At 40.4% G+C, this 25,556-nt stretch overlaps 1 protein-coding gene across 1 annotated transcript in view; it reads right to left on the bottom strand.

Annotated features, from left to right (window-relative positions):
- The window catches only part of scn4ab (sodium channel, voltage-gated, type IV, alpha, b), a 53,079-nt gene that overhangs the window by 21,735 nt on the left and 5,788 nt on the right, over positions 1–25,556 (bottom strand). The window contains exons 2-7 of the mRNA XM_038282213.1: positions 9,543–9,726; positions 9,313–9,450; positions 7,163–7,281; positions 6,147–6,236; positions 1,734–1,862; positions 1,461–1,552 (exon numbers count right to left, since the gene is read on the bottom strand). Of these exons, the coding sequence (XP_038138141.1) occupies positions 1,461–1,552; positions 1,734–1,862; positions 6,147–6,236; positions 7,163–7,281; positions 9,313–9,450; positions 9,543–9,674 (700 nt within the window). The 5' untranslated portion in view covers positions 9,675–9,726. The remainder of the gene's footprint in view (positions 1–1,460; positions 1,553–1,733; positions 1,863–6,146; positions 6,237–7,162; positions 7,282–9,312; positions 9,451–9,542; positions 9,727–25,556) is intronic.

Genomic DNA, 25,556 nt, shown 5'->3' with positions numbered 1-25,556 from the left:
TTACAAAGAGAGAGTTTACTCATCCTCTTCTGTTTCCGTAGCAACATTCACCCCAAAACTAAAGTGGTTGTGAGCAGATTTTGTTCATGTCTCCGCTCTCCTTAGAGCTGATTACATAGTTTTATTTCCTGATTTAGTCAGTACATTTTTGCAATGGTGTCAAAAGTACACACATTTGTTACTTAAGTAGAAGTACAGATACTGCAGTTTAAAAACACTCTGGTAAAAGTTGAAGTATCAACTTGACCTCTTTACTCAAGTAAAGGTGAAAAGGTATGTGCTCCAAAAACTACTTAAAGTATAAAGTAACCTTTAAAAAAAAACAGCCAGATGCCGCTATATGAATTGAAAGCTTAAATTTTTTCGACTAAATTCTTTGAGATAGGGCCAAGGATGATCGAGGTCTCCACTTCCCGATACGCTCTCGCCTGTGTCCGGCCTTTCAACATTTCAACATCTTTTTCTGAATCTGACATTGTAGCATGGCATAGACAAGTCGCGTTTGCTGTTTGAAGAACACCTGCTGGCTTCCTTTAGCTAACCAATGAGTGTTTGCGTTATATGACTCATCCAATTACAATCGTCCCAGTGTTCACGGGGATGGACGTCTGTGTCTTCAGCAGGCGTAGAGCTAACAGAACTGGCAGCGTTGCGAGGCAAGGGCTCAAACATGTACGGCTGGAAGCCTTCTACACCAAACCAAGCTTCTGCCGCCCTGGCGTCCTCTTCCACAACATCTTCGTCCCCGCTTTCCTCCTCTAAATAAAAAATGGATGACGGAGGAGACTCATCCACGACCTCCGACACTAAACTCTCCTCCTCTTGCATGTTTCCTCTGTCCATAGCGTTCCTTGACAGCGTCGTTTCTAAGTCACCAATTTAGTGCTACTTGGTCCCAATGGAATTTCCCATTGGGAACCTGCTAGCACTAAGTTGCTAACTGGTTAGCAAGATGCTTCCGACAAACCGGCCACAAACAAACGTGCTTGTGAACCTTCCGCCACAAAAATCCTGCCCTCTTGATAAACGACCAATCACATTCACTTTATTCACTCGTGTAAAGTCCGGCACTACTCGGGTTTAAAATTCTGCTTGCCTGTTGTCATGGTGACTCGTTGAATCGGAGCTCCACCGATAATTACTTTTCATACTTGTTACACACGTGTTCAACTCTGAGCGGACCCAGTTAGTGTAGATTAAACTAACTTAGCCGTTCTAAACTGAAAACTCAGAGTTTCCAACCTTAGGCTAACTCAATTCAAAGTTTAGGATTTGAGTCTGAGTTTGATTAAACCAGCTTTGTGAAATTGGCCCTTTATCTTGATAAGAACCCAAGAAGTTGTGCCTTTAGATACCAGGAACCATTTTCTCCTACCTCTGAAGTCCTACAGATCAAAGCCAAATCCTGAATCCTACCAGAAAGAATGTACTTTTTTTTTAAATGAAACAGACATACTAACCAGGAATTACTGTGATGGTTTTCAGGGCCCTGAGAACTCTGAATGTCCTCAGTGCAGAAACATTTCCTAGGTCAACAAACTCTGTCAGGTAGCTGTAAAACAGAGAAATTCTTCATCAATACAACCATCTTTAGCAATATTATCATTATACACAATTGTGACATGCAGCAGACAAAACAAATTTCTATATCAACTTTAGGATTTAATAAAGAATTTGTTTTTAGCTTTCAGAAGAATAAAAAACAGAAAAGGTCCAGGCAGTTTTATTATTACGCCATGCTGATGACCATGAAGTCCAGCCAGTTCCAGGGGTCTCTCAGGAAGGTGAAGTCTCCCATACAGAATCCTCTGGATAAAACTTTGATGGTTGCCTCAAATGTGTAGATGCCTGTGAACACGTATCTGTCCAACAACAAAAAGACATTATCTGAGACAAGGACCCAACATACTCAGTATCTATTTGAATATTACAGACAGGTCAGAGGTCAGACCTCTGGGTTTGATTTTCTGTAGGAATAAAACAATCTAAAATTTGGGGCAAATATTTTTATCTGATCTATCTATCTTATCTATTGCTACTATTATAGCCAATATTTACAGATATTAAATATGTGAATATTTCATTTTCTTTTCTAGGAGGTGAAAAAATAACCACACACTGCAAAAAATCTAAATCTATATGTCATTTTTTCTTAAAATAAGTGCATTTCTTCTTGAATTGAGGAGGTAAAAGAAACATTTTGCCAATGGAACAAGACAATTTACACTTAAAATAAGAAAACACAATTGCATTGTCTTATTTCAAGTGCATATTATCTAATTATCTTATTTTAAAAGTAAAATTACTCCTTCCATTGGCAAACTATCTCATTTACCTACTCAAATTAAGGGTGAATACACTCAAGTTAAGAAATTTTTACTTATTTCTAAATCGTTTTTTTCTTCTTCATTTAAACACCCAATAATCATCTACTCCATCATTTCTGTCCTAAAAGCCAAACAATAGCAAGACGGAAATGTCATGATTGTGCCAAAAGGATGAAAAGATCAGTTTACTGACACAAAGTAACCAAGGTGATGGTAAAACATGTGAACGGAAGACCAGATCAAGAGGGGACAGAAAACACTGACTTAAATATGCTGTTGAAGATTCTCAGTCATCCAGGTCATAGTAATTAAAAAAAAAAAATCAAAAATCAATCCACTGGACTTTTTTTTCCTAGTTTGAAGACGTTTTGCTTCCCATCCAGGAAGCTTTTTCAATTCAAAATGTCAGAAATAGCGTTGAGTTCGAGGCTTTATACAGTAGACCAACAAAGTCTTGTTTTTGCTTAGAAAACATGCAAATTGAAACGGACAAACGGATCCACCCCTTTGGAATGGGTGTCGTTTGGCTTCTTTTGTTAGCCTGCAATGCCCCATACCTGTCTATGTCTCTGAAAGGGGTGTTGTTGAGTGGAATTGTTTGCCTGGCAGAATATGTGAGGTCTTCTATTACCCTGTGAAGTGGTTAAAGGAATAGTACACCCAAAACATGATTAGCCTTCATTTTCTACTCACCCCCATGCTGAACAACACTCTGGAGTACTTTTTTGATATCTCAAATGCATCTGGAGATCTGGGAGGCTTCTTGCTGTCTGCTGACATTCAAATAATGGAGGTCTATGGCGCCCGAGGCAGAAAGGTCCATAAAAGTCCACAAAAAACGTGTCAATATTCCTCCATACTGCTCGTCCAATGTATTCCAAGTGTCCTGAGTGGGTAGCATCCAGAATTTACTAGAAACAAAGTCATTTAGAATGTTTTTAGAGCATAAACAGTAGTGTATAGGATTTCCTGAAAGTGCGCACATGCGCGTTCATGACGCTACGGAAGCCGGCAGACCAAACCAGATGAAAGTGCGCATTCAGCGTCTGCTCTGCCAATAATGCAAGCGTAGAAGAAGAAATGTGCTGTTTACCTGTGCAAAGAAAGAAACAACAAAAGAAAAATGTCTGAGGACTTCAGTGTTGAGGAAGAGCATGAGTTCTTTGCCGAGCTGAATGCGCACTTTCGTCTGGTTTGGTCTGCCGCAGTTTCCGTAGACTCGTGAACGCGCTTTCAGGAAATCCTATACACTACTGTTTATGCTCTAAAAACATTCTAAATGACTTCGTTTCGAGTAAATTCTGGACGCTACCCACTCAGGACACTTGGAATACATTGGACGAGCAGTATGGAGGAATATTGACACGTTTTTTGTGGACTTTTATGGACCTTTCTGCCTCGGGCGCCATAGACCTCCATTATTTGAATGTCAGCAGACAGCAAGAAGCCTCCCAGATCTCCAGATGCATTTGAGATATCAAAAAAGTACTCCAGAGTGTTGTTCAGCATGGGGGTGAGTAGAAAATGAAGGCTAATCATGTTTTGGGTGTACTATTCCTTTAAGGTTGCGATGATAGGGGGAAGGAATCAGCTTAATTACTTCATTGTAGGTTTTTATACTTTACTGTATAAAGCCTAAAACTTACCACTACTTCTAACATTTTTAATTGTAAAAGCTTCCTGGATGGGAAGCGAAAGTCTTCAAACTTGAAAACAAAGCCCAGTGGATCGTTTTTTTGTGTGTTTTTTTTTTACTTTTTTGGACTGACTTATATATAACAGGAATTAACAGTAAACAGATTAGTGCCATTAATTAAAACGGGGAAAAAAACTTGGTTTCTTAAATTAACTCAGTTAACTCAACAGATAGAAATTGTAATGTTATAAAGGATCAAATTGGACCAAGAAGACAACATTTTCAGAAAGCCAAAGGAAATCTTGATGGACCATCATCACCTAAAAAGAAACATGGTATATCACAATAATGAGTTTTTATAATGATCATAATTCTTTTCTGAGTATTGATTTCTTGTAAGCCATATTTATGAGCTTTGATGTTAAAATTGTACTTTTAATGTGTTTTAAGGACATTGGAAGTCTATACTCTTTGTAATGGCACCATGCGCAGCCCCATAATAAACGGTCTAATAAATATAAATAACTGCTAAGTATACTTTTTCTTTCCTATATAGGTCCTTACAATTGCCCAACTTGTAAAATGAGTTTTCCTTAATTTACAGCAGCTCCCTCTATAGGTTCCATTAGTCTGTTCATCAGAGGGTGATTTAAATTGTGCACTTCGGTATGACTCTCTGTTCTCTTTTATCTACGGTCTACTTGTCATAAACTTCACACAAGAATGAGAAAATAAAACAAAATCAATGTGTAGGGATGCACGATGTTGCCTTTTTTGCAGATATTCGATATGGCAATATTCCAAACACTTAAGTTCTGATTACAATATAACCCGATGCGATACAAACTGATTTCAAAACATGCAAAGTCACAAAATTTTTAACATAACCACCTTCACTTGATACTGAATATTTCACAAATATTAAAGAATAATACCATTTCAACTTCAGGTAAATGCAAAATGTTAACATTTACCTTCAGCACTGTCTCAAACAATATTTTGGAACATTCTCTTCCTGAGCTTAATCTGAAAACATGTATTCAAACCAGATATAAATCTATTTATAAATAAGAAAAACTGTTACCTCTCCAGTACAGCTGCATTGCACAGAATTGAACATAAACAAAAATCAAGTGCAGGATAGGATTGCAGATCAATACCTCTACATTAAGATACAAAAGTTCTTTAAAAAACAGGTAAAAAATCAAATGAAACATAAAATTGCAAAGTCACAAATAATTACCACCGTAGAGGATAAGAACACAATTTCAACTTCATGAAACCCAAACTGTTACACTTAATTTCAACACTGTCTCAAACCGCAGTTTGGAATGTGCTCTTCCTGAGCTTAACCGGAGATCTATTCAAACAAGAGATAAATGAATCAGTGTTTTTGTTTCGTCATTTTGGAAAGTGTGTGTGGGTGTGTGTGGCCATGTCTTTAATACCTGGTGGGGAAAATTTCCTAGGAATATGCTACATTTTGGGGACTCATAGGTACTTGTGGGGACCAACAACTGGTCCCCATAAGGAAATTTTCTCTTCTTGGGGTGGGGGTTAGGTTTAGGACTAAGGTGTGAATTGAGTTTAGGTTAGGTTTAGGGATAGGTATGTGTCGGTAATGGTTAGGCGTTAGACACTCTCTCAATGACCCCCCCCACCCAGTCCGACGACCCGAGCAGTTGGCTAGGGGATCAAAGGCAATGCACGGGCCCACGCACGTTCGTTGGTATCTCTCAGATCCATAGCCAAGCCAGTTTGTAAAACTTGGAGAACTAGGGTTAGCTTTTAGAGTAATGGCTGGGGTTTAGGGTTAAGGCAAGGCTTAAAATTGGGTTTAGGGCAAGTGTCAAGGCTAGGGGTCGGCTAAGAGTAATTCTAAGGCAAGGGTCAGGTGTTAGGGTTAGGCATGAATTCCACTAATATTAGGGTCAGTAGCTAATTGGTCTGGTAAGTTGATAGTAAGGGCTAAAATTAGGTTTAGGGCAAGTGTCAAGGCTAGGGGTCGGCTAAGTGTAATTTTAAGGCAAGGGTCAGGTGTTAGGGTTAGGCATGGATTCCACAGGGTTAGGGCAAGGGTCACAGTTAGGCCATATAAATTAGTGGGAAATGAATGGAAGTCAATGGAAGGTCCCCACAAGGATATTGTGACACAACGTGTGTGTGTGTGCGTGCGTGCTTACTCAACCGTCTTGCTCCACGATGGAGGATCACTCATCGTCATGAACACACAGTTGGTCAGGATTGTCACCATGATGAACAAACTGAATAAAGTTTTAATTTTAAGGAAAGAAATCAGTTTATCAGATTTTGCATGAATAAAACCTTTTCAGCTGAAGCGGCTAAATAACTTGCATGATCCTTTCAGTTCCTTCTCCACTTTGGTTGATTACACTAAGTCACCTTGTGCCTCTATTTATTTGTGTATTTGATGTATCTTGGTTCTGTCTAAATTCCAGTTTTGATCTGGTTCCCCTGTGGATTTGTTCCAGCCTTTATTTGGGTTTGTTCCATTGCACCTTTGTGTTGGTTTACTCTGAGTCCTTTATGGTTCTGTTCTTACTTAATGGTGGTTCTGCTCTGGCTCCATTACAGAGTTGTTCATATTCCCCTCTTGCTTTGGCTCGTCTATTTACTGGTTTTGTTCTAATTCTTTATGTAGCATGATTTTGGGGTCACCCTGTCTTTATGGGGATCCTATACCTCCTCTGTTTTCCATCAGACAACACAATGAAGCTGCTTTTCTGCATAAAATGTAGGATGGAATGCCACTAAGATCTGAAAACAAACAAAAAAAATCCTCCAGTTTCATTCTACAATAGCAGCCATTCAAAATTTCCTCACTTTCCTTGATTGGTCCCCTTCAGTTCCTTTTTAAACATCAATCTTTGTACTAAAATATTCTTTTTGTCATGATTTGTGGACATTAAGATTTAAAGAGAAGCATCATCTCCTGGTCAGACCCTGTAATTCAGTGAAAGGGTGGAGTCAGAGTAAAAAAAATTGCACGCCCAGGAGAAGGCCAGTGGCTGGAAGTTGGAGGGGATTTTGCTGGAAGTCGCAGGGGGGTGGGCTGCCATTCGCCTGGCGTTTGACAGGGAACGGCCATATTGAATGGCTGCTGCTGTAAATCTTTTCGGAAACCTTGGAAGGTTTAGTTTAGCTTCTAAAGCTTCAGCATCAGGAGCAGAAAGGATATGAATGAATGAGAATCCTGATGGCAAAGATCCTCAGATTGCTAAAGGGACTCAGCAGGTAACATGCTGGCTCAGCATTGAACCTGTAGATGATGTTTCCTTTACTGAGAACGATGAAGGTCTGCAGAGACAGAGGAGAAAGAAAAAAATGAATGGAGTCAAAGTTATTTTCTCAGCATTATTATAACTTCATATTTTTTGTTTTGCATCCTAATTCGACTAAAGCCTGTATTTGAATAAATCAAAAGCCAGAGTGTTATAGTTTCATCTTTGATCGAATCTGAGCAGCCAGTCTCTGCTTGGTTGACTGATCAATACATTGGTTATTTCATTGCATAAAAAAAAAAAACATTATCCATATTAAAACAGAGACAATATTAGATTTAACAGTCAAGGCGATTTATCCTTTAACCTCTGCAACCAAATGCAGCCATCTTTTTATGTATCACTCGACCCAGTATCCATTGTTAAAACTGGGTTCCAGGGTGAACAGATCTGATAACTCTGGTTTCATGTGTCAGTGTGTTCATGCCAGCCGCAAATTCTAGCTCAACCTACTTCTGTAACCCACATGCACGTCTTTACTGCTTTATTGCTGTGTTTAGTTCTCATGAGCTGCATGCTCATATTTTATGTTTTTATCAGCAGTTTGGGTGTGACTCTCTCACATCCTCACAGCGCCACCAAATGACCTGGCATATGTACTGCAGTGTCTTCATTAGTGCTGTTCCAACCTTAAACAGAAGGGAGGGACTCAGATTTCAGCTTTCAGAAACCTACAATGTAACCTGACTCCGCCAGATGGATTTGCTCCGCATATCCATCTGGAAACCTTCGGTTGAAGTAATTTTGGGAAGAGACGAAAATACTGGTTAGCTGATTGGTCTATGTTGGTGATAGACGGGCCAAATAAACCAATCAGATCAACGAAGCATATGACGTACTAACAGCCAGGCTACTCTTGCTGAAAGAGAAGAGCAAAAACATCTTTTCCTCTGAGAAAAGCCTCCAGAGCAGTGTTTTGCTCTTCTTTCAGTGAAGAAATACTCTGTAATTCCGATAAAACTTGCTCGATAGCCACGCTAACGCTAGTTTCATCGGCTGAAGCCGCCATGTTCTTTAGACTGAACTGTCGCGCTTCTCGTTGCGTCACACCTCAACCCGCCTCAAAGCCAACGCTGATTGGACGTTCGTTTGGATGAACGGCTACAAATTTTCTTTAACGGAGAGTCTCCAGACTGATCTGCGAGTGAAACCTTGAAAGCTCGCGAGATCAGGATGGTCTCACGAGGCTATCTACAATGCAGCAATTGAGTCGATCCCTTCCTGATATCATTTCAATCCTAATCCCTTTACAAGGGAACAGAAGACCTTGCCTATTCAGCCAGGCCAACACTTCCCTCTAACAACACCCCTTTCAGAGACATAGACAGGTATGGGGCATTGCAGACTAACAAAACAAGCCAAAGACCCCAATTCCAAAGGGGTGGACCCATTCATCTGTTTCATTTTGCATGTTTTCTAAGCAAAAACAAGACTTTGTTGGGCTACTGTATAAAGCCTCAAACTCAATGCTATTTCTGACATTTTGAATTGAAAAAGCTTCCTGGATGGGAAGCAAAACATCTTCAAACTAGGAAACAAAGTAGAGTGGATTTGGAACGAGTACACTTGTTTGGACCCAACTTTTTTTTCTTACAAGTTTTTTAATGATAGTATATTATTTTTCACTTTTGTGTGAACTAGGCCTTAAAATGACCTTATGATGAATATTCTGATGTTTTTTCAAACTGTCTCGGGGTCTTTCATGATCTTGGGGACCACAAAGCAAACAAGGAGCAATCATTTAATGTTTAAAGGATGTTATGAACCACCCAACCTTTAACCTCATTGTTAAGCTTTTCCAAGCACTTAAACCACTGATGTGATTCAGAAAACCTGGTTATTGTGATCTGAACAATGTTGGAAGTCAACTACCAGAGGAGATGGAACAAGATCTATTATTTAAAAAAGTTTTTAAATGCTTCTGGCAAATTGTCAGGAGTACGTTTTTTGTATTAATGCTGATCTCCTCTTAGTGAACCTGTTGTATTATCATCCATCTTCTACTGAAAAGAAGGTTGCTATGTCAGATTTTAGAGAATGGTTACACCTTCTGTGATTGATAGAAAGGATCCAGTTCCTCCAATGGGGTATTGAGAAACTCAGGGGGCGGCTCGCCATAAATAAAAGGGAGGGGCTTCCCAGCCTCCAGATCGCTTGCTGGTTTAGGAAGATCCTCCTCTGCTATCTGTAAGAGAGTATGCATTCAGAGCAGAGTTGGGTTTGTTATTGTCATGTCCTAACGGACGGATGTATAGACGGCTTGTAGATAATTCGTACCTCAATGTTCTGCTCCTTTCTGTGTTGCTTCTCCTTCTCTTCAATTTCATGCCTCCGTTGAATTTCTTCCAATGAGGCTGGTGTGAAGCGTCGAAACACCTCCGCACCAACTGGGGGCAGCAGAGGTGCCATATTGACATTTTGTAGTACTACCCAGGCTCCTCTACTGTCTAGCAACCGCTTTCTGACAAAAGAAACACAAAGAATAAACAAATATCTTAAAATGTACACGTCGGTGCTGTTTATCACAAAATTGAACAAACACAAAAATCTTGGAACTTTAGCAAAAACTATAAGGTTTAATCAGTGGTGCTGTAGCCAATAGGAGGCCACGCTTTGATTAAACACATCTTTTGCATAAAAAAAAAGCCAAAAGTACTTCCAGACTTTAAATACATCATTCTCTCTCTATTCTCCCACTCTGCAGAATCTGTTAGTTCAATCTCTAACGTTCTGCTCTCTCTGCTTTTTCTCATAGTAGCTTCATCTGGTCTGTTCCTGTTTGGCTGTGACTCCATCCTGGAGAGAAATATCAGCTGTGCTGCTGCCATCAACACCTTTGTTTCTAGATGTTGGAGCTTGGCCTGTTTTCCAGTGTAGTCCTGTTTCTCTGACTGTGACTAACTGGATGTGCTCTCTTCATCCTCTGACATGGGAGCTGGCTCGGAGCTCGTCTGCCTGGCTGTGTGTTTCCTGGACGGGGCCGCCTGTGGAGCTGGTTGACAGTTGCCTTTTGTATCTATGCTTCTTTTTCTATGTCTGCTTCTGTCTCCTTGAACCCCAGTGGGCCTCAGCAGATGGCCGCTCACACTGAGCCTGGTTCTGCTGGAGGTTTCTTCCTGTTCAAAGGGAGATTTTCCTCTCCACTGTCGCTACAAGCATGCTTAGTGTGAGGGATTGCTGAAGAGTCAATGAGTCGATGCAATCAACTGGTTTCTTTAGACAGAAAACTTTGAATCAATTTGACTGGATGATCTGGTTGAACTGTAAAGTGCCTTGAGATGACATGTGTTGTGAATTGGTGCTATAGAAATAAACAGAATTGAATTACATATGATTCTTATCTCCTGACTGCTTGATTAGTTAATCCATTTGATCACTGAAGTTTAAGAGATTCAGTTATCTTTAAGTCAAAGAGCTTGACAGACAAATCTGTAAGCCTTCTGTCATTTTAACACATAGCATTTCAAACCTTGACCACTTGGTGGCATATAATACGATAATTCGTTTTTTTCAACCAGATTTTCTCCTATTGAAGCAAGTCCTCGCTGGGTCAGGAAATTTCTCATCTTATCCATTTCTGATCACCTTATTTGGTAAAATTTCACCAGATTTTAAAACTTTGCATGAAGATGCATTTGTAATCCAGTCTTCAATGAGTCCAGAACTACAGTGACGAGAAGTCTACTGTCTGACGCTAAAGCCCAAATCCATGTGACAGAAGCTTTTACAGGAATACATCTAGAGATGTTTAATTACATCAAAGCAAGAGCATAATTCAGGTCCATGCAGAACAGGACGAAGCTGTGAGGTAATGTGTTCAGGCCAGAACAGATTATCTGTTTTTGTTCATTTTTTTAATTTTTTATTCTTTTTTGGGTTTGGGGTCATTCAGTTTCTTCGTTTATGCTTGTGTTGTTTTTCAAACAGTAGTCACAGCATATTATCACTGCAGATAAAAAGTTACATCTAGTCGATGTGGTTTCTCTTTTCAGCTTGTTTAAAAATGCACTTATACACTTAGAGCCTGTGTTGCCATATGAGGCTTTTATAAGACTTTTACACTTTTGCGGCTCCAGAAAGATTTGTTTTTTTTTGGTCCAATTTTGAACAGTTTTGAACAGTTTGGGTTGCCAACCCCTGCTCTAGAGCTTCCTGCCTTAGACTGCAAATCCGTTACTTTAAATAAATGATTTATTGAGACATCAAACTGTCTGCTTTGAAAACTGGGTCCTCTATTATGAGCCTTGACAGGACGAGGCTCTACAAAAAATTTGAGGAGGTTTTAAGAGATTTCACAAGATGCTCAATGATGCTCTAATAGAGGTGGTTCTAAAAGGTCCTTGAAGAAGTTTGCACTGCAAAAAATAGAAATCTAAATAAGTCATTTTTGCATAAAAAAGTGCATTTTTCTTGAATTTTCTTGAAAGTAAGACACTTTACCAATGGAATAACATGATTTACATTTATAATAAGCAAAAACAATTGCATTGTCTTATTTCAAGTGCATAATATCTAATTATCTTATTTTAGGAGTAAAAATACTCATACTCATCGAACTATCACTTTTACCTACTCAAATTAGGAGTATATACACTTAATTTAAGATTTTTTTTTTTTACCTATTTCTAGATGGTTTTCCAGTATGTAAATCTGCTCACTGCAAAAACCATCTAGAATTAAGTGAAAAAAATCTTAAATTGAGTGTACTTGCCCTTAATTTGAGTAGATAAATAAGATGATTTGCCAATGGAATGAGTATTTTTACTCCTAAAACAAGAGAATTATACAATGTGCACTTGAAATAAGACAAAGCAATTTTTTTTTCTTATTTAAATGTAAATTGTCTTGTTCCATTGGCAAATTTTCTCAATTACCTCCTCAATTCAAGAAAAATGTACTTAATTTAAGCAAAAATGACTCATTTAGACCCATTTTTGCAGTGTACAAGTTGTGCCATGAGGGTTTATATTCTGATGAAGGAGGTTCAAAGAAGTGCTGAGGAGCTCCACATGCACGGGTCCAGTTAGGTGGAGCAGACGATGATCTGTGGGGTTCTTGATGACGATCTACTGATCGGAAAGTGTTCTGTTGAGGTAAACAGAGCTGTAATCATGGTGGCAGAGGCCGTCGGTATAAATCTCACACATTCACACACGCAGCCTCCTGTCTCTGGTTTCCTCTACATTTCCAGGTTTTACTCCGCCCTCTTGTTACCATGGCATCAGCAGCTGTTGGGAGTCATCAGTTTTACTTTCTGGTGTATAATTACAGGGAGGACGAAGACCCAGCTCATTCCAATACACACGCACACGTACACACAGCTTCATTCCTTTATGTGCTCCTACATGGCTGTCTTTCAGCTCCTCCTCACCTCCCTCTGATCCGCCGCTAACCCGCTCCTCCTTTGACCTCCTTACCGTTACTCACTCCCTCCCTCCCTCCTCTCCTGCTCTCGTTTGAACTCATCGTTTTTCACTGATTAATCCTTTGATGCTTCCTCTGAAGACTCAAACTAAACTGAGCTTAATGTTTTAGCTTGACGGATGTGTGAAGCATTTCGTTTCATGCTTTCTGATGAAGGGTTTACAGGAAACCTCATGGTGTTGTGTTGAGTGAATTCTGCTACTATGAGTCAGAAACTTTGAACACAACCAGTGCTGCATTACAGATGGGAAACTATATGCATGCAAATTCCAGTTAATACGGCACATATATTGAGCTTAAAGGAAAATTCAGACACACATTCAGAATACAAACTTCTGAAAGTACTTTCAATTCATTTTATTTCTATAGCGCTAATTCACAAAACATGTCATCTCAAGGCACTTTACAGTTCAACCAGATCATCCAGTCAGAATGATTCTAAGTTTTCTATCTAAGGAAAACCAGTTGATTGCATTGACTCATTGACTCGAATGCAGTCCCTCACATTAAGCATGCTTGTAGCGACAGTGGAGAGGAAAAACTCCCTTTGAACAGGAAGAAACCTCCATTAGAACCAGGCTCAGTGTGAGCGGCCATCTGCTGAGGCCCATTGGGGTTCAAGGAGACGGAAGCAGAGATAGAAAAAGAAGCTGTAATAAGCGGCCCCGTCCAGGAAACACACAGCCAGGCAGACGAGCTCCGAGCAAGCTCCCATGTCAGAGGATGAAGAGAGCACATCCAGTTAGTCACAGTCAGAGAAACAGGACTTCACTGGAAAACAGGCCGATCTCCATCATCTATAAACAAAGGTGTTGATGGCAGCAGCACAGCGGATATTTCTCTCCAGGATGGAGTCACAGCCAAAATATAAAACACAGGCTTTAAATATGAAACTATTACATACTGTTCAATAAATTATAAGTATTTTTGATTAAGAGTACTTTTCATCTGAGTGTGCTTAAAGGAAAATTCCGTTTTTTAACACTTTTAGCCCCTTTTCTGTAGTGTCCAGGATGAAATCGAATGATCGACACCAAAATTTTGACGATTGGTCCTGTCTCTGCTATTTGGCTCATGCAGAATCCCCCCCTGGCTGCTTCAGAATGGCTTCCATAGTGCATGTCCGATAATGTCCTTAAAACAACCTTAAACGTTCTTTTTTTTAAATATGCTACTCACCGGGTCATCAGCGCTGTTCAATGACGTTCCAAAAAAAGTTTCGTGAAGAAAAACCGTTCCTGTCTTGTTTTATTTAGCATTTTGTAAATCCCAGAACTATTTTTTCCGATACATCACAACCGCTTATAAACTTCCGCTTCCCGTTCGAATCTGAAGCGTTGCACACTCCAGACCACTAGTTGGCGACGGTATCCTCTACCGTCAAACTCAAAGTCCAATATGTCCTCCTCAAGAATCCACCTTTCGTATTCCATTTTCAGAGTTTTTTAAAGTGTTTAACAGAGACGTTAGCACCTCGACGTCGGAGTACACAGAGTGAAGCAGAAACACTTGGGCCTTGCGAAAAGACTACAACTAAGCGTAAACAGGCCCCCTTTCCGTTTCCGGTGGCGGAGGGATATTGACTATTCCAACAGAACTCAATGGGATTTACAAAATGCTAAATAAAACACTACAGGAACGTTTTTTCTTCACGAAACTTTTTTTGGAACGTCATTGAACAGCGCTGACGACCCGGTGAGTAGCATATTTTAAAAAAAGAACGTTTAAGGTTGTTTTAAGGACATTATTGGACATGCACTATGGAAGCCATTCTGAAGCAGCCAGGGGGGGATTCTGCATGAGCCAAATAGCAGAGACAGGAGCAATTGTCAAACTTTTGGTGTCGATCATTCGATTTCATCCTGGACACTACAGAAAATGGGCTAAAAGTGTTAAAAACCGTAACTTTCTTTTAACTGGAGACATCCATGTTTGTTAAAGAACACTACTACCACCTACCGGTTTGTGGCGTAACGGTGCGGTATCGGCTGTTGATGTATTACTCTCTGCTTTGCATAGTGCAATGGTCATCACCATCATAGATAATAGTGCAGAACTGTGCACCTTTCTGCAGCCTTACAAGACTAACATTGTGATTAATTTTCTTTCACGTTGTTATTTCAGCCAGTTATGCATTACCATGCCTCATTGCTTGGCATTTTCTCTATTATATTTTTATTTCTAAGTTGTTGTTTTATTCCTCTTAGATCTGCGACAGAAATTCCCCGTGGTTTTAAATATTTCTGTCCATTTCCACCATTTAGCCTCAAGCCTGCACGTCTCTTAGCCTATCTAGGCTTTCGGTTTGTCATGGTTTCCCTGCTGGATTCCAAGGTTTCTGCTTTGGTGCCGTATCAGTTTACATATCTGATTTTTTTTTGCCAGTGTTTCAGTTCCAGTTTTCCCCATGCCACACTGTGTGGTTTTAGCTTTTTGTTGACGTTAAAATCCTTCGATTTCATGATTTCATTCTTTTGTTTCAGTCTGTAGGTTTGGTCAAGCTTTGAAACGTCAAACCTTAACAAAGTTGTAAGGAAATCTGCATTTAGTAGTTTTAGTTAAAGATGCTTCTATTCTAATCAGTTCAAATCTGTAACTAATTTCTTTCAGTAAGCTAAAAACACAATAAGCAGTCATTAGCATTACTGTTAATTGTTGGCATTCGATAAATTTGAAAGGGACTGCATTAGTCCTAGAGAAATGTTTCTACTCTACTATCATAGATGACATAATGATAGCTTTATATCAGTAGTAAACTTGAATCATCCATGGGCCAATGTCCTTATGTTCCTAACAGAGCACTTTGCTCTCAGTGCAGGTTTACTAGTCGTTCCTAGAATTTCTAAAAGTAGAATGGGAGGCAGATCTTTTAGTCATCAGGCTCCTCTCCTGTGGAACCAACTACCAGTTTTAGTCTGTGAGGCAGACACCCTGTCTACTTTTAAGGGTAAAACATTCCTTTCTGATAAAGGTTATAGTTAAAAACAGGGTGATGTCTGGATGGACGTTTCTGCTTAGGTCTACCTTGGTTGTAGTGTGGCTATATCTTTCTTATACCTCTTCCAAAAGATTATCCTGGGATATTTTCTATATTTATGCTACATTACAAGCTAACAAAGAACCCAACGACTGCACATTCCCAATAGGCAGACCCACTCGCCCGGTTTAATTTGCATGTTTCTAAGCCAAAACAAGGCTTTGTTTTTGATTCACTCTATAAAGCCTCGAACTAAACGCTATTTCTGACGTTTTGAATTGAAAAAGCTTCCTGGATGGGAAGCGAAACGTCTTCAAACTTGGGAAAAAAGTCCAGTGGATTGTTTTGGAACTTTTTTGGATTGACACGCTGCTTAAACTGCGGTTTTGAACTAATCTAATTCATCTTGCTCTCCAGTAGGACTTCCTGAAAGCTTTAATGAAAGTAAAAGATTTAAACAAAATCAAAATAAACTTCAGACGTGCAGAAAAACCCTGATATGAACCCTGGATTTGACCCACACCCTGGGGGAGCGAACTCTCTGAAGGAGTCATGTTTTACTAATAAACCCCCGGGGGTCAGGGGAGCCGTGACCTTTAGTCGCTTCTCTGTGGAGGTCAGACTTTTACATGCAGCAAACCAAACTTCAGGACGATGTGGACAAACACAGAAGATGCCTCAAGAAAATAAAAGCTAAAAACTCTGCCATAAACCTCCGATTCTGGAGAAAGAACCGCACTGCCGGATGTTTAGGATTCGAAAACTTTGAAGCAGAGGTGGTTACCGTGGCAACCAGCAAGCTGCCTAGCAGGAAAATGTAAATCTATGTTATCTCTCTTCATCACAGCTTTCAGTTCGATGCCAGTTTTCCTTTTTTTCAATGTTAGGATATTTTGATCATCTTCATTACTGGTGTTCTCACTGAGGCGTCGATAAATTCACACGGTCGTGAACATCAATATCACTTTCCAAAACAGCCGTAGTGCTCGCACATGGAAGGTGAGATGTAGATGGACGTATTTTAGGTGCATCAGAGAACATCTCTATAAGGAAACCCGAGAGCCTCACTGCTGGGACTCTCAACCAGTGCTTTAACTCAACGTATGGCTTACAGTGAGGGGTTTGGGTGTGGGGTAGTGGGGGGGGATCAGAGAGAAGTGCATCTTGCAGAGTGAGAGTGGTCCCTCACCAACAGGTCACCAAGTCTCCTCTGTTGGTGATAAGCGGCGCCACACGCAGACTCACAGTCTGCACAGATGCACATTGTGTTCAGCTCCTTATCACCACTAGAGGGGGATGTAACATCTACAAATTTACTTTTATGCTTTAAAACAGTTTAACTTTCTGTAAATGATCCAACCCCAAATCCTACAGGCCTCAATACATTAACTGTTCAGAAACACCTGTTAGGGTCTGCTGATTGTCTAAAGCAGGGCTTCCCATTGTAGGGGTCCCACCTGGTGGTCCTAGACATCAATTATGGGAGGCAAAATGGTTCTCACTGAGGTATACTGAGGGCCGAACTGTGTTATGAGTTACATAAATTTAGATGTCTTATGACAGAAAGAAATGAACCATAAAATGAGCGAATGTAACATTGATTTTTTTTTTGTTTAATACATAATTCAATACATAAAAGGTAATGTAAAAAAGTCTGAAAATCCCTTTATTGTCCCACAATATGGAAATGTATTCTCTGCATTTTGACCCCTCCCCCTGGGGAGCAGTGGGCTGCCATTGTGCGGCACCTGGGGAGCAGCGTGGGGATAAGGGTCTTGCTCAGGAACCCAGAGTCGAGGCTCGAACTGCTCACTGCTGTAACCCACTAGGCCACCAACATCCCCCACAATATGCAAAATATGCAATAAATTGTCAAATGAAAAACAAATTAATTAAATGCGCCATAAAATCATCTAAAAAATATCATTAAATAACATTTAAATACTTAAAAATGAATGTAATTAGAATTAGTATATCATTATATCATATTTAATTACATTTTAAAGTCACAGGCTAAAATGTTGGGGAACCCCTGGTCTAAAACAGCATCGGTTTATCTGTGATCAGCCTTCAGGCCTGTAAGGACAGCTGCTGCTGAGGACTTAGCAGGATCACTGACACAGTTTAGAGGCTCTAGTTGGTCCTAACACTTACCCCAAGTGTTTGGTCTCTAACCACTGGTTCATGTTTTCCTTTAGTGAAACGGCTCTGAAATGATCTTGGTTGTCATCAGTGATGTCAGAAACATCAGCAGAGGCATGAAGTCACCCCTGTGGTTTCCATTCACTTAGAGGAAACAATCTGAGAGGGTTTCCGCCCCCTGAAAAGAAAGCCCAGAAGCTTTTCTCTGTCTGTCGACACGTGAGTGCTTAAGGAAAACCGCACTCATCGCTCTAAGGGGAACATACTGATAACGCTGACATGCTCCCTGGGCTGTTATCAGCATGCTGTTCCAGCTCACTGGGATGTTGCTTCACACTGATAGAGAAAAGTCTTCCCGTTTCTAATGGAGCCACACTCTCCTGCATGTGAGCATGTGTAACTGTAGACTGCAGAATGCTTCTGGACGGGGTCAGAAACGTACGGTATTTCCGGCCTTGCAGTTGGATTTTCACGCTAAAGTCAGCTGCTGAATTTGAGCAGGACATGAATGATGGACCATCAAAGTCCTCCTGCAGAAAGGAGGCGCTGCACTGCAAAAAAAGGAAGTCTAAATTAGTCATTTTTGCTCAAATCAAGTGCATTTTTTCTTGAATTGAGGAGGTAAGTGAGACACTTTGCCAATGGAACAAGACAATTTACATTTAAAATTAGAAAAAACAATTGCTTTGTCTTATTTTAAGTGCATATTATCTAATTATCTTATTTTAGGAGTAAAAATACTCATTCCATTGGCAGATCATCTTATTTACCTGCTCAAATTAAGGGTAAATACACTTAATTTAAGAGATTTTATACTTATTTCTAGATGTTTTTTGCAGTGTGTTTAACCCCAGAAACCTTTCGAATTCCCACTAACAGTTGACAAAAAAAACAAAAAAAACTTGGATGGTTGTTGTGCAGATGCCCCGGAAGTTAAACTCCACACTGTAATGGTTTATCTAAAGATCAGACCCAAATGCAGAAGACCAAACAGGGAGACCAGGGAAAAGGTTTAACAGGTTTATTAGGAGATTGTGAAGAATCCAGTGTTGCTCTGAACACTCCTCAACCGGAAATTTCCAGAGAAGTTGTTGAATCTTTGACTCCAGTCTGTGTGCTTTAGTTCCAGTGTTTGTCTGATTCGGTGGAGGGCGGAAACAGGGTTTACCCAGAATGCGGTTGTTTGTAGGTGAACGGAGAAGCTGACTGCCACTCAGATTTCCTGCGGTACTTGAACTGGTCGTAGTGGAGATTAATCCCTTGCTCAGTGTGAAGCTCAAACGATCTCTTGGGGAAAGTGGATCCAAACCTCCTGTTTAAATCCTTCGAAGCTCAGATGATCCTTCCAGGGAGAGAAGGTCCGACCTGCAGCTTGCAGGATGACTTCTCCAAACTGGCAAACACTCTGGCGTCGAGGTAGTGGCAGTCAGCAGCTTAAGAGCGCTACGTTAACGAGGTAATCCTCTGCAGGTGTGTGAGGAGGCGGACCAGAACCAGGCGCCTCCTGGTGGAGGAAGGGAGACAAACACAGAAACACAAGCACACAGACAGGAATCCTGACACACACATTTCTTTTTCTTATCCAGTTTTGATTGGTAGCCTTATGGTGCTTTCTCTTTTCCATGGTGATACATCGAGAGAAGAAATTAGCCGGCTGTTCATGAAGTCTGCTCATTAAGCTGCTTCACAGTCCAGTCCTGAGCTCCTACAGGAACTTCTAACGTATATCAAACTGTTTAACACAAATTGAACTGAAACCCAATGGTTGGTGATGTCCAACAGTCACAGCTCACCTGTCCTTCACTCAGACACACAAGGTAAATAAACATGCACCCACACGGTGACCAAAGAAAAGCGAGATATGCATAGGAGGGAGATGCAAACACCAGGCAGGAAAAGACTCCAGGGCCGGATTCAAACCCAGATTCATGGAGCTGCAACTTTCCAAAAAAGTAAAAAAACAATCCACTGGAAAATAGCGTTGAGTTCAAGACTTTATAGAGTGGAGCAAATCAAAGCCTCGTTTTGGCTTACAAAAAACATGCAAGTTAAACCTGATGAGCGGGTCCGACCCTTTGGAATGGGGATCATTTTGTTTGTTTGTTAGCCTGTAATACCCAAAATCTGTCTATGTCTCTGAAAGGGGGGTTGTTAAATGGGGAATTATTGAGCTGTTTGAAGGGGCAAGGAGCTCTGATCCGCTGCAATGGGAAGGGGGTCGTGATGATAGCGGGAAGGAGCTGAAATCTGAGTCCCAACCCATTACAGAGAACCAAAGCACCTCGCCTCTTCAGCCAGGCCAACAATTCCTTTCAGAGACACGGGGGGGCGGCGGCCTAGTAGTTAGGGCATAGGGCTTTGAATCCTGAAATTGTGAGTTTGATCCCCCACTCCCACAGACTGCCACTCTGGGTCCCTGAGCAAGACCCTTAACCCCACAGTGCTCCCCGGGCGCCGCACAATGGCAGCCCACTGCTCCCCAAGGGGATGGGTTAAATGCAGAGCATTCATTTCGTAGCTCTGTACTTGTGACAGTGTAATGACAATAACATTTTAAAATTTAACTATATATTATATAATTATAGACAGGTTTCGGGTGTTACAGGCTAACAAAGAAACCAAATGACCCCCCAAAGGGGCGGAGCCACTCATCAGGTTTAATTTGCATGTATCTAAGCCAAAACAAGGCTTTGTTTCATCCACTCTAAAAAGCCTTAAACTTAATGCAATTTCTGCCATTTTGAATTGAAAAAGCTTCCTTGATGGGAAGCGAAACATCTTCAAACTTGGAAACAAAGTCCAGTGGATTGTTTTTAACTTTTTTGGAATGACAGTAGCTACGTTTACATGGACACAACTAATCGGATTGAAGGCCTGATCAGATCAAAAATGTTTCATGTAAACATGTCAGACTGAAGATTCTAATCCGATTCGGTCCGATCGGAAATAAATTTAATTCCGAAAGAGAGAGGTGGTTTTTGCCGATTGCCATTCCGATTGGCGTCCATGTAAACACCCATTCGGATCTTAAGAGTAAAATAATCTTCACTGCGCATGTGTGCGACGTCAGCGTGACGTTTTTCCGCCTTGTCAACAACAGGAAACCACCGGTCGCTCTCGCTCTCGCTGTGAACAACATGGCGGGAGGAGTCTAGGAACGCCGACTTATACACTCAAGTTCATTTAAAGCTGCAGGAAGCAGGAATTTATCCTCCTCCTCTTCCTCTTCTTCCTCTCCACAGCCCACTCGCTCTCCCACGCCGGTTCAATCGCTCATTCTCTACATTTTCTCTCAGACATTTCGCTGCCAAGCGCTTTTTTCCTCCTCTCTCCGTTTTTCTTTCCGCTCGCTCCGAGCGCATCGTTTGTCAGGCCTCCCAAAAACCAGACGCAGAAAGAACTGCCAAGTTTGGCAGGAAGTTCTGCGCATGCTTAAAAGATTTAATCTGATCCAATGCTTGGTACATGTATACACACGTCATGATCGGATCATTTCATTTAGTGTCCATGTAAACGGAGATTTTGAATTTCCGATCAACCAAGGTTTGGATCGGATCGGGGAAATTTTGCGCATGTAAACGTAGCTTATGACCTGGATGACTGAGAATCTTCATCAGCACTCGAAGCTATAACACTTCATCCGTTATCCGTTAGTGTTCATCCGAACACTAGAAATGGGGAAGTAGGACAGTGTCCCTGAACAGGGGACCCTTTTGGATCACTTACTTCATCTCTAAAATACATCAAGCACACATTTGACACCAAAGGATTGGCTCTGGAGTACCACAGGGCCGTGTTCCCGCATCCTTTTCAGTCAATATTAATGAATGAATCACCAGAGAGCTGACTGTAGACCATACAGCCAGTAGATGATCTCCTGTTAGTGACACCTCTGCCCTCAGACGGTCTAACAGGTTCAGACTGTCTAATGACCTTGTTTCCACCATGATGATGAAAAAACAGATGCACTGATTGAACCATTAGAATATCTGACAAGATGTGGTTCATCTGTGTGAGAGTCATTACTTCTAAAAAGGATCTAATGGTAAAGCTGTCTCTAATCCTTCTCCATCTGGTTTTCTCACAGAAGGCGACACCAGAGCCTCCAGACGAGTGTAACTTCAGCTGCAGTTTCCTGCACCGCTCCAATGCTGCTGATGCTCAATGTTGGTTTCTGATGAAAGCAACTGGAGAGCCTGAAACCAGAATCCCATCACATCGTTTTGTGCAAGTGAGAGTAACTATAAAGCAGGATGGTTGTGTGGATCCTCCAGGCGTGTGGTGGATCATGAGAACCATGAAGCCAAGGTGTGAGGAAATGGAGAAGAGGTTGGTTAAAGATCTGCATGAAGAGACGAGTCTGTAGGACAGACTGGAAAAGTCTGGGATTGCTGGGAGGCATTTTGGTTCCTCTGTCCACAACTAAGGGTAAACTTATCTAAAGTGGCTCTTCCATCAGTACATCTGTCCCAAAATGTCAACTTCAAATAGGTTTCATTATCTGTAAGACTTAAAAAATGTTTTGTTTCAGATAGTTTTATACCAGAGGTTGCTAAATATGGAGAGAAATGTTCTCCAATATTATTGAAAAAATTGTTTCAAAACAGAAAATTTGAATCGAAAATAACTTTTTAAAAGTTATTAATCAAAACAGAGTTTTTTTTAGATTAATTTATGTGTTTGGAGGTTTTAAACCAGATTTAAATTCCTAAATGTAATTCTTTAAAATAATTTTTCATATATACTTTTATTTATTTTTTTCACTTTTTTAAAGGAGACCTTTACAAATCCATCTGCTCTGCTTGGACTTTAGCCACAGCTTTTCTATTGTTCTGAAGAACAGAACATCCAGAAGTTTAGAGGGCAAGATCTGTTAACAGGATTTAAACAAAATGCAATACAGAGAACTCAGTCTCCCCATTATAATCTGAAAAATATTTGGAAAAAAGTGGGGATAACAAAACTGGCAAAAAGCTTAGATACATTTGAACTTACTCTCAAAACCTTTTAAAATAGTATTTTCTTTCACTAATATTGAAACAAATATATCTCCATAGGATACAAAATAAATTGGTGTTTTGACTCAATCAAATTTTGTCTAGTTAAATATTGTGATATATAACGAAAAAGAATATTTCTTACAACCCTGTAGATCAGCCAAATATTTCACTTACCGGTAAGTGTGGCGATATTTTGTGATATTGTCACATAAATAAAAGTAAAAACGACAGCTCTGTGAAGCTACTCTTAAGGGAAAAGTCCAGTCAGCAAGCAATAATCAATGGATCATTATATATACCTAAAACTAATATGTTTGTGGCGATTTAATGAATTTAGTGTTAATCAGTAAAAAAATAAAAACAATATTTTTCGTTTCGATCACTGAGTCTGGGAGCGGCCCAAATATATTAACCCCTCCCTCGCAGTGACGTCACGGTGCGGTAACACTAGCGGCATTCTCCCTTTACCATTGAAATTCACCAGAGCTATAGTGAAACTGACAATGCCCACGTGCATTTCACCTTTTCTTTGATCCTCCACGGACGGGTTGGTCGTTGGATCGCCAACTTGAAGAGGGAGGATTTGCCATCGAACTTCTGACCAGAGAAAAAACCCGTAATATGTAGCCAGGGGCGTCTCTAGGTTTAAGAGAAAAGGGTGGCTCAGCCCCCAGAAGATTTTTTCAGTGCACCTGCTAAGGCGTTGTCTAAGACAAGCGTGTAACTTTGTGTTGAAAGTTTGTGGGGACGGCTCATAAGGAAAGGGAGCTACCTGCGCGACGCCTTTTTTTTTTTTTTGTTGGAAAGGATAAAGCCAAAAAAATGCGAATAACATTTATCAATTTAATGCTTACAGTTGAAAACATAACTGTTACAATATTCACTTATATATTTTGTGCAAAAAATATCACATAAATCTAAACAGACAGTACAAATCAAATAAATATATCAATTTTGTAGAACATTTATTGACAGTCAATTTTGGGTCACTTTTTAAAATTAATTTACTTATAAACCAGGACTCGGACAAGATCTTATGGGACCTTAAGCAGAATATGATTAAGCAACTCCGTCTTTCTGTCATTAACATCCACCAGCAGGGTATCCAGGGGGGATTTACCATTAGGCAATACTAGGCAGTTGCCCAGGGCCCCAAGTTCTGGGGGCCCCATAAAACTCTGTTTCCATGTATGGTTAATACAACTAATCCTTATTTGTGCACATTAATTATGTTTTTGATAAAAATCCTTTGTCTAAAATGCCATCAGAACGCTGATAAATAGAGAGGAAAAAGGGACAAGAAGAGAGGGACAAAACCTAGAACAAATAATGGATGTCTATTCTATTAACATTTCTCTATCTGTAGAATGGGTCTGTTTTATGGGTTTACTTCTCAGGGGGCCCCCTGCCTGTCTTTGCCTAGGGCCCCAAATTTCCTAAATCCGCCCCTGAGGGTATCATTACTGATTTGATAGAATCTGGGAGAGCGGACTATGTTCAACCATCCATTTTCTTTAACCTTATCCCTCAGTGGGATCAGGAGGTGCTGGTGCATATCTCCAGCCACGTTCTGGGTGAGAGGTGGGATCACCCTGGACAGGTCACCAGTCTGTCGCAGTATGTTCAACCAGCTTAAAAGTAATCGCTAATCAGATTTATTATTTGCACTTTTACTAAGTGAACTTTCTAACTCTCTTAAATCTGAAATTCCAATGCCAAAATTGTTTAAATCTTTTATCTTTGGACCCCCTGCAGAGTGACGTCACACCTGCAAGATCCTATCCTTACCTTCCTGCTAGATTGCAAAAAGCAGCTTGCTCATGAGTTGTCAACTTAACACGCTAAATCTTAATCTGAATGGCAACACTATGACAACTATATAACAAGGTCAGGAAAAAGTTTTAAGTAAAGCCGGGATTAAAACAGTAGCTACAAGAAGCTTCAAATAAAAGGTGTTCTTTATGTTCAACCTAAACACCAACTCCGATAGACCATCAGTAGAGCAGGTGTTTGAATTAATCAATCACTGCTGCGAAAGCTTATAGCAGTGAAAGCTAATATACCACAGTCATCACTTAATAAACGCAAAATAAACAACCCTCTAAAAACGGAAAACTGTAATGGACTGAAAGTCCTGTTTTTTATGGGGGAAATTATTTGCGTGTGTTTTAGTATAATTCTGATATATTGGCGCTGCTGTCTGTTTCTATGGCAACGATACTGAATGTAGTGTAGCTTAGAGACCTGCATGGGTCGAGTTTTACCAACCCGCACCCGCCCGAACCCGTTAGGATGACTACCGAACCCGACCCGCGGATATCTTCAATTCAAATGTTATGGGGAGAGGGCGGAGGGGGGTGATAGGGAGAAAGCGAGAGGCAACAGATTCTTTTTTCTGAGTTTTTTGTCGGGGTTTGTGGACGGTGAGCAGCGGGGAGAACTTTTTTATTTTCTTTCTGAGGAGCGGCATGAATGGGGTTTTAATCAGATATACACAGCACCGAAAGCAAAATACGTGTACAAAATATTGGTGGGGACATGTCCACACCAGTCCTTAAGGAAGTTACGCCTATGATTGTTCAGATTAACTTGTCTTCTTTATGGCTTTTACTCGGTGCTTTACTGCATTTGTTTTGGGAAAATATGAGGAAAAAATAAATACAGAAAAAAAAAATATATTTTTTAAAATCGCAAAATAATTATAGGGTGGCTAATGCCAAAGAAAGGGTGACTGAAGCCACCCTTAAA

Source organism: Cyprinodon tularosa, unplaced genomic scaffold, assembly GCF_016077235.1.
Source record: "Cyprinodon tularosa strain WSP-4 unplaced genomic scaffold, ASM1607723v1 ctg104, whole genome shotgun sequence".
Classification (NCBI taxonomy): Eukaryota; Metazoa; Chordata; class Actinopteri; order Cyprinodontiformes; family Cyprinodontidae; genus Cyprinodon; species Cyprinodon tularosa.
The sequence above is the reverse complement of the archived record's forward strand: the minus strand, read 5'-3'. Positions and strand labels throughout refer to the sequence as shown.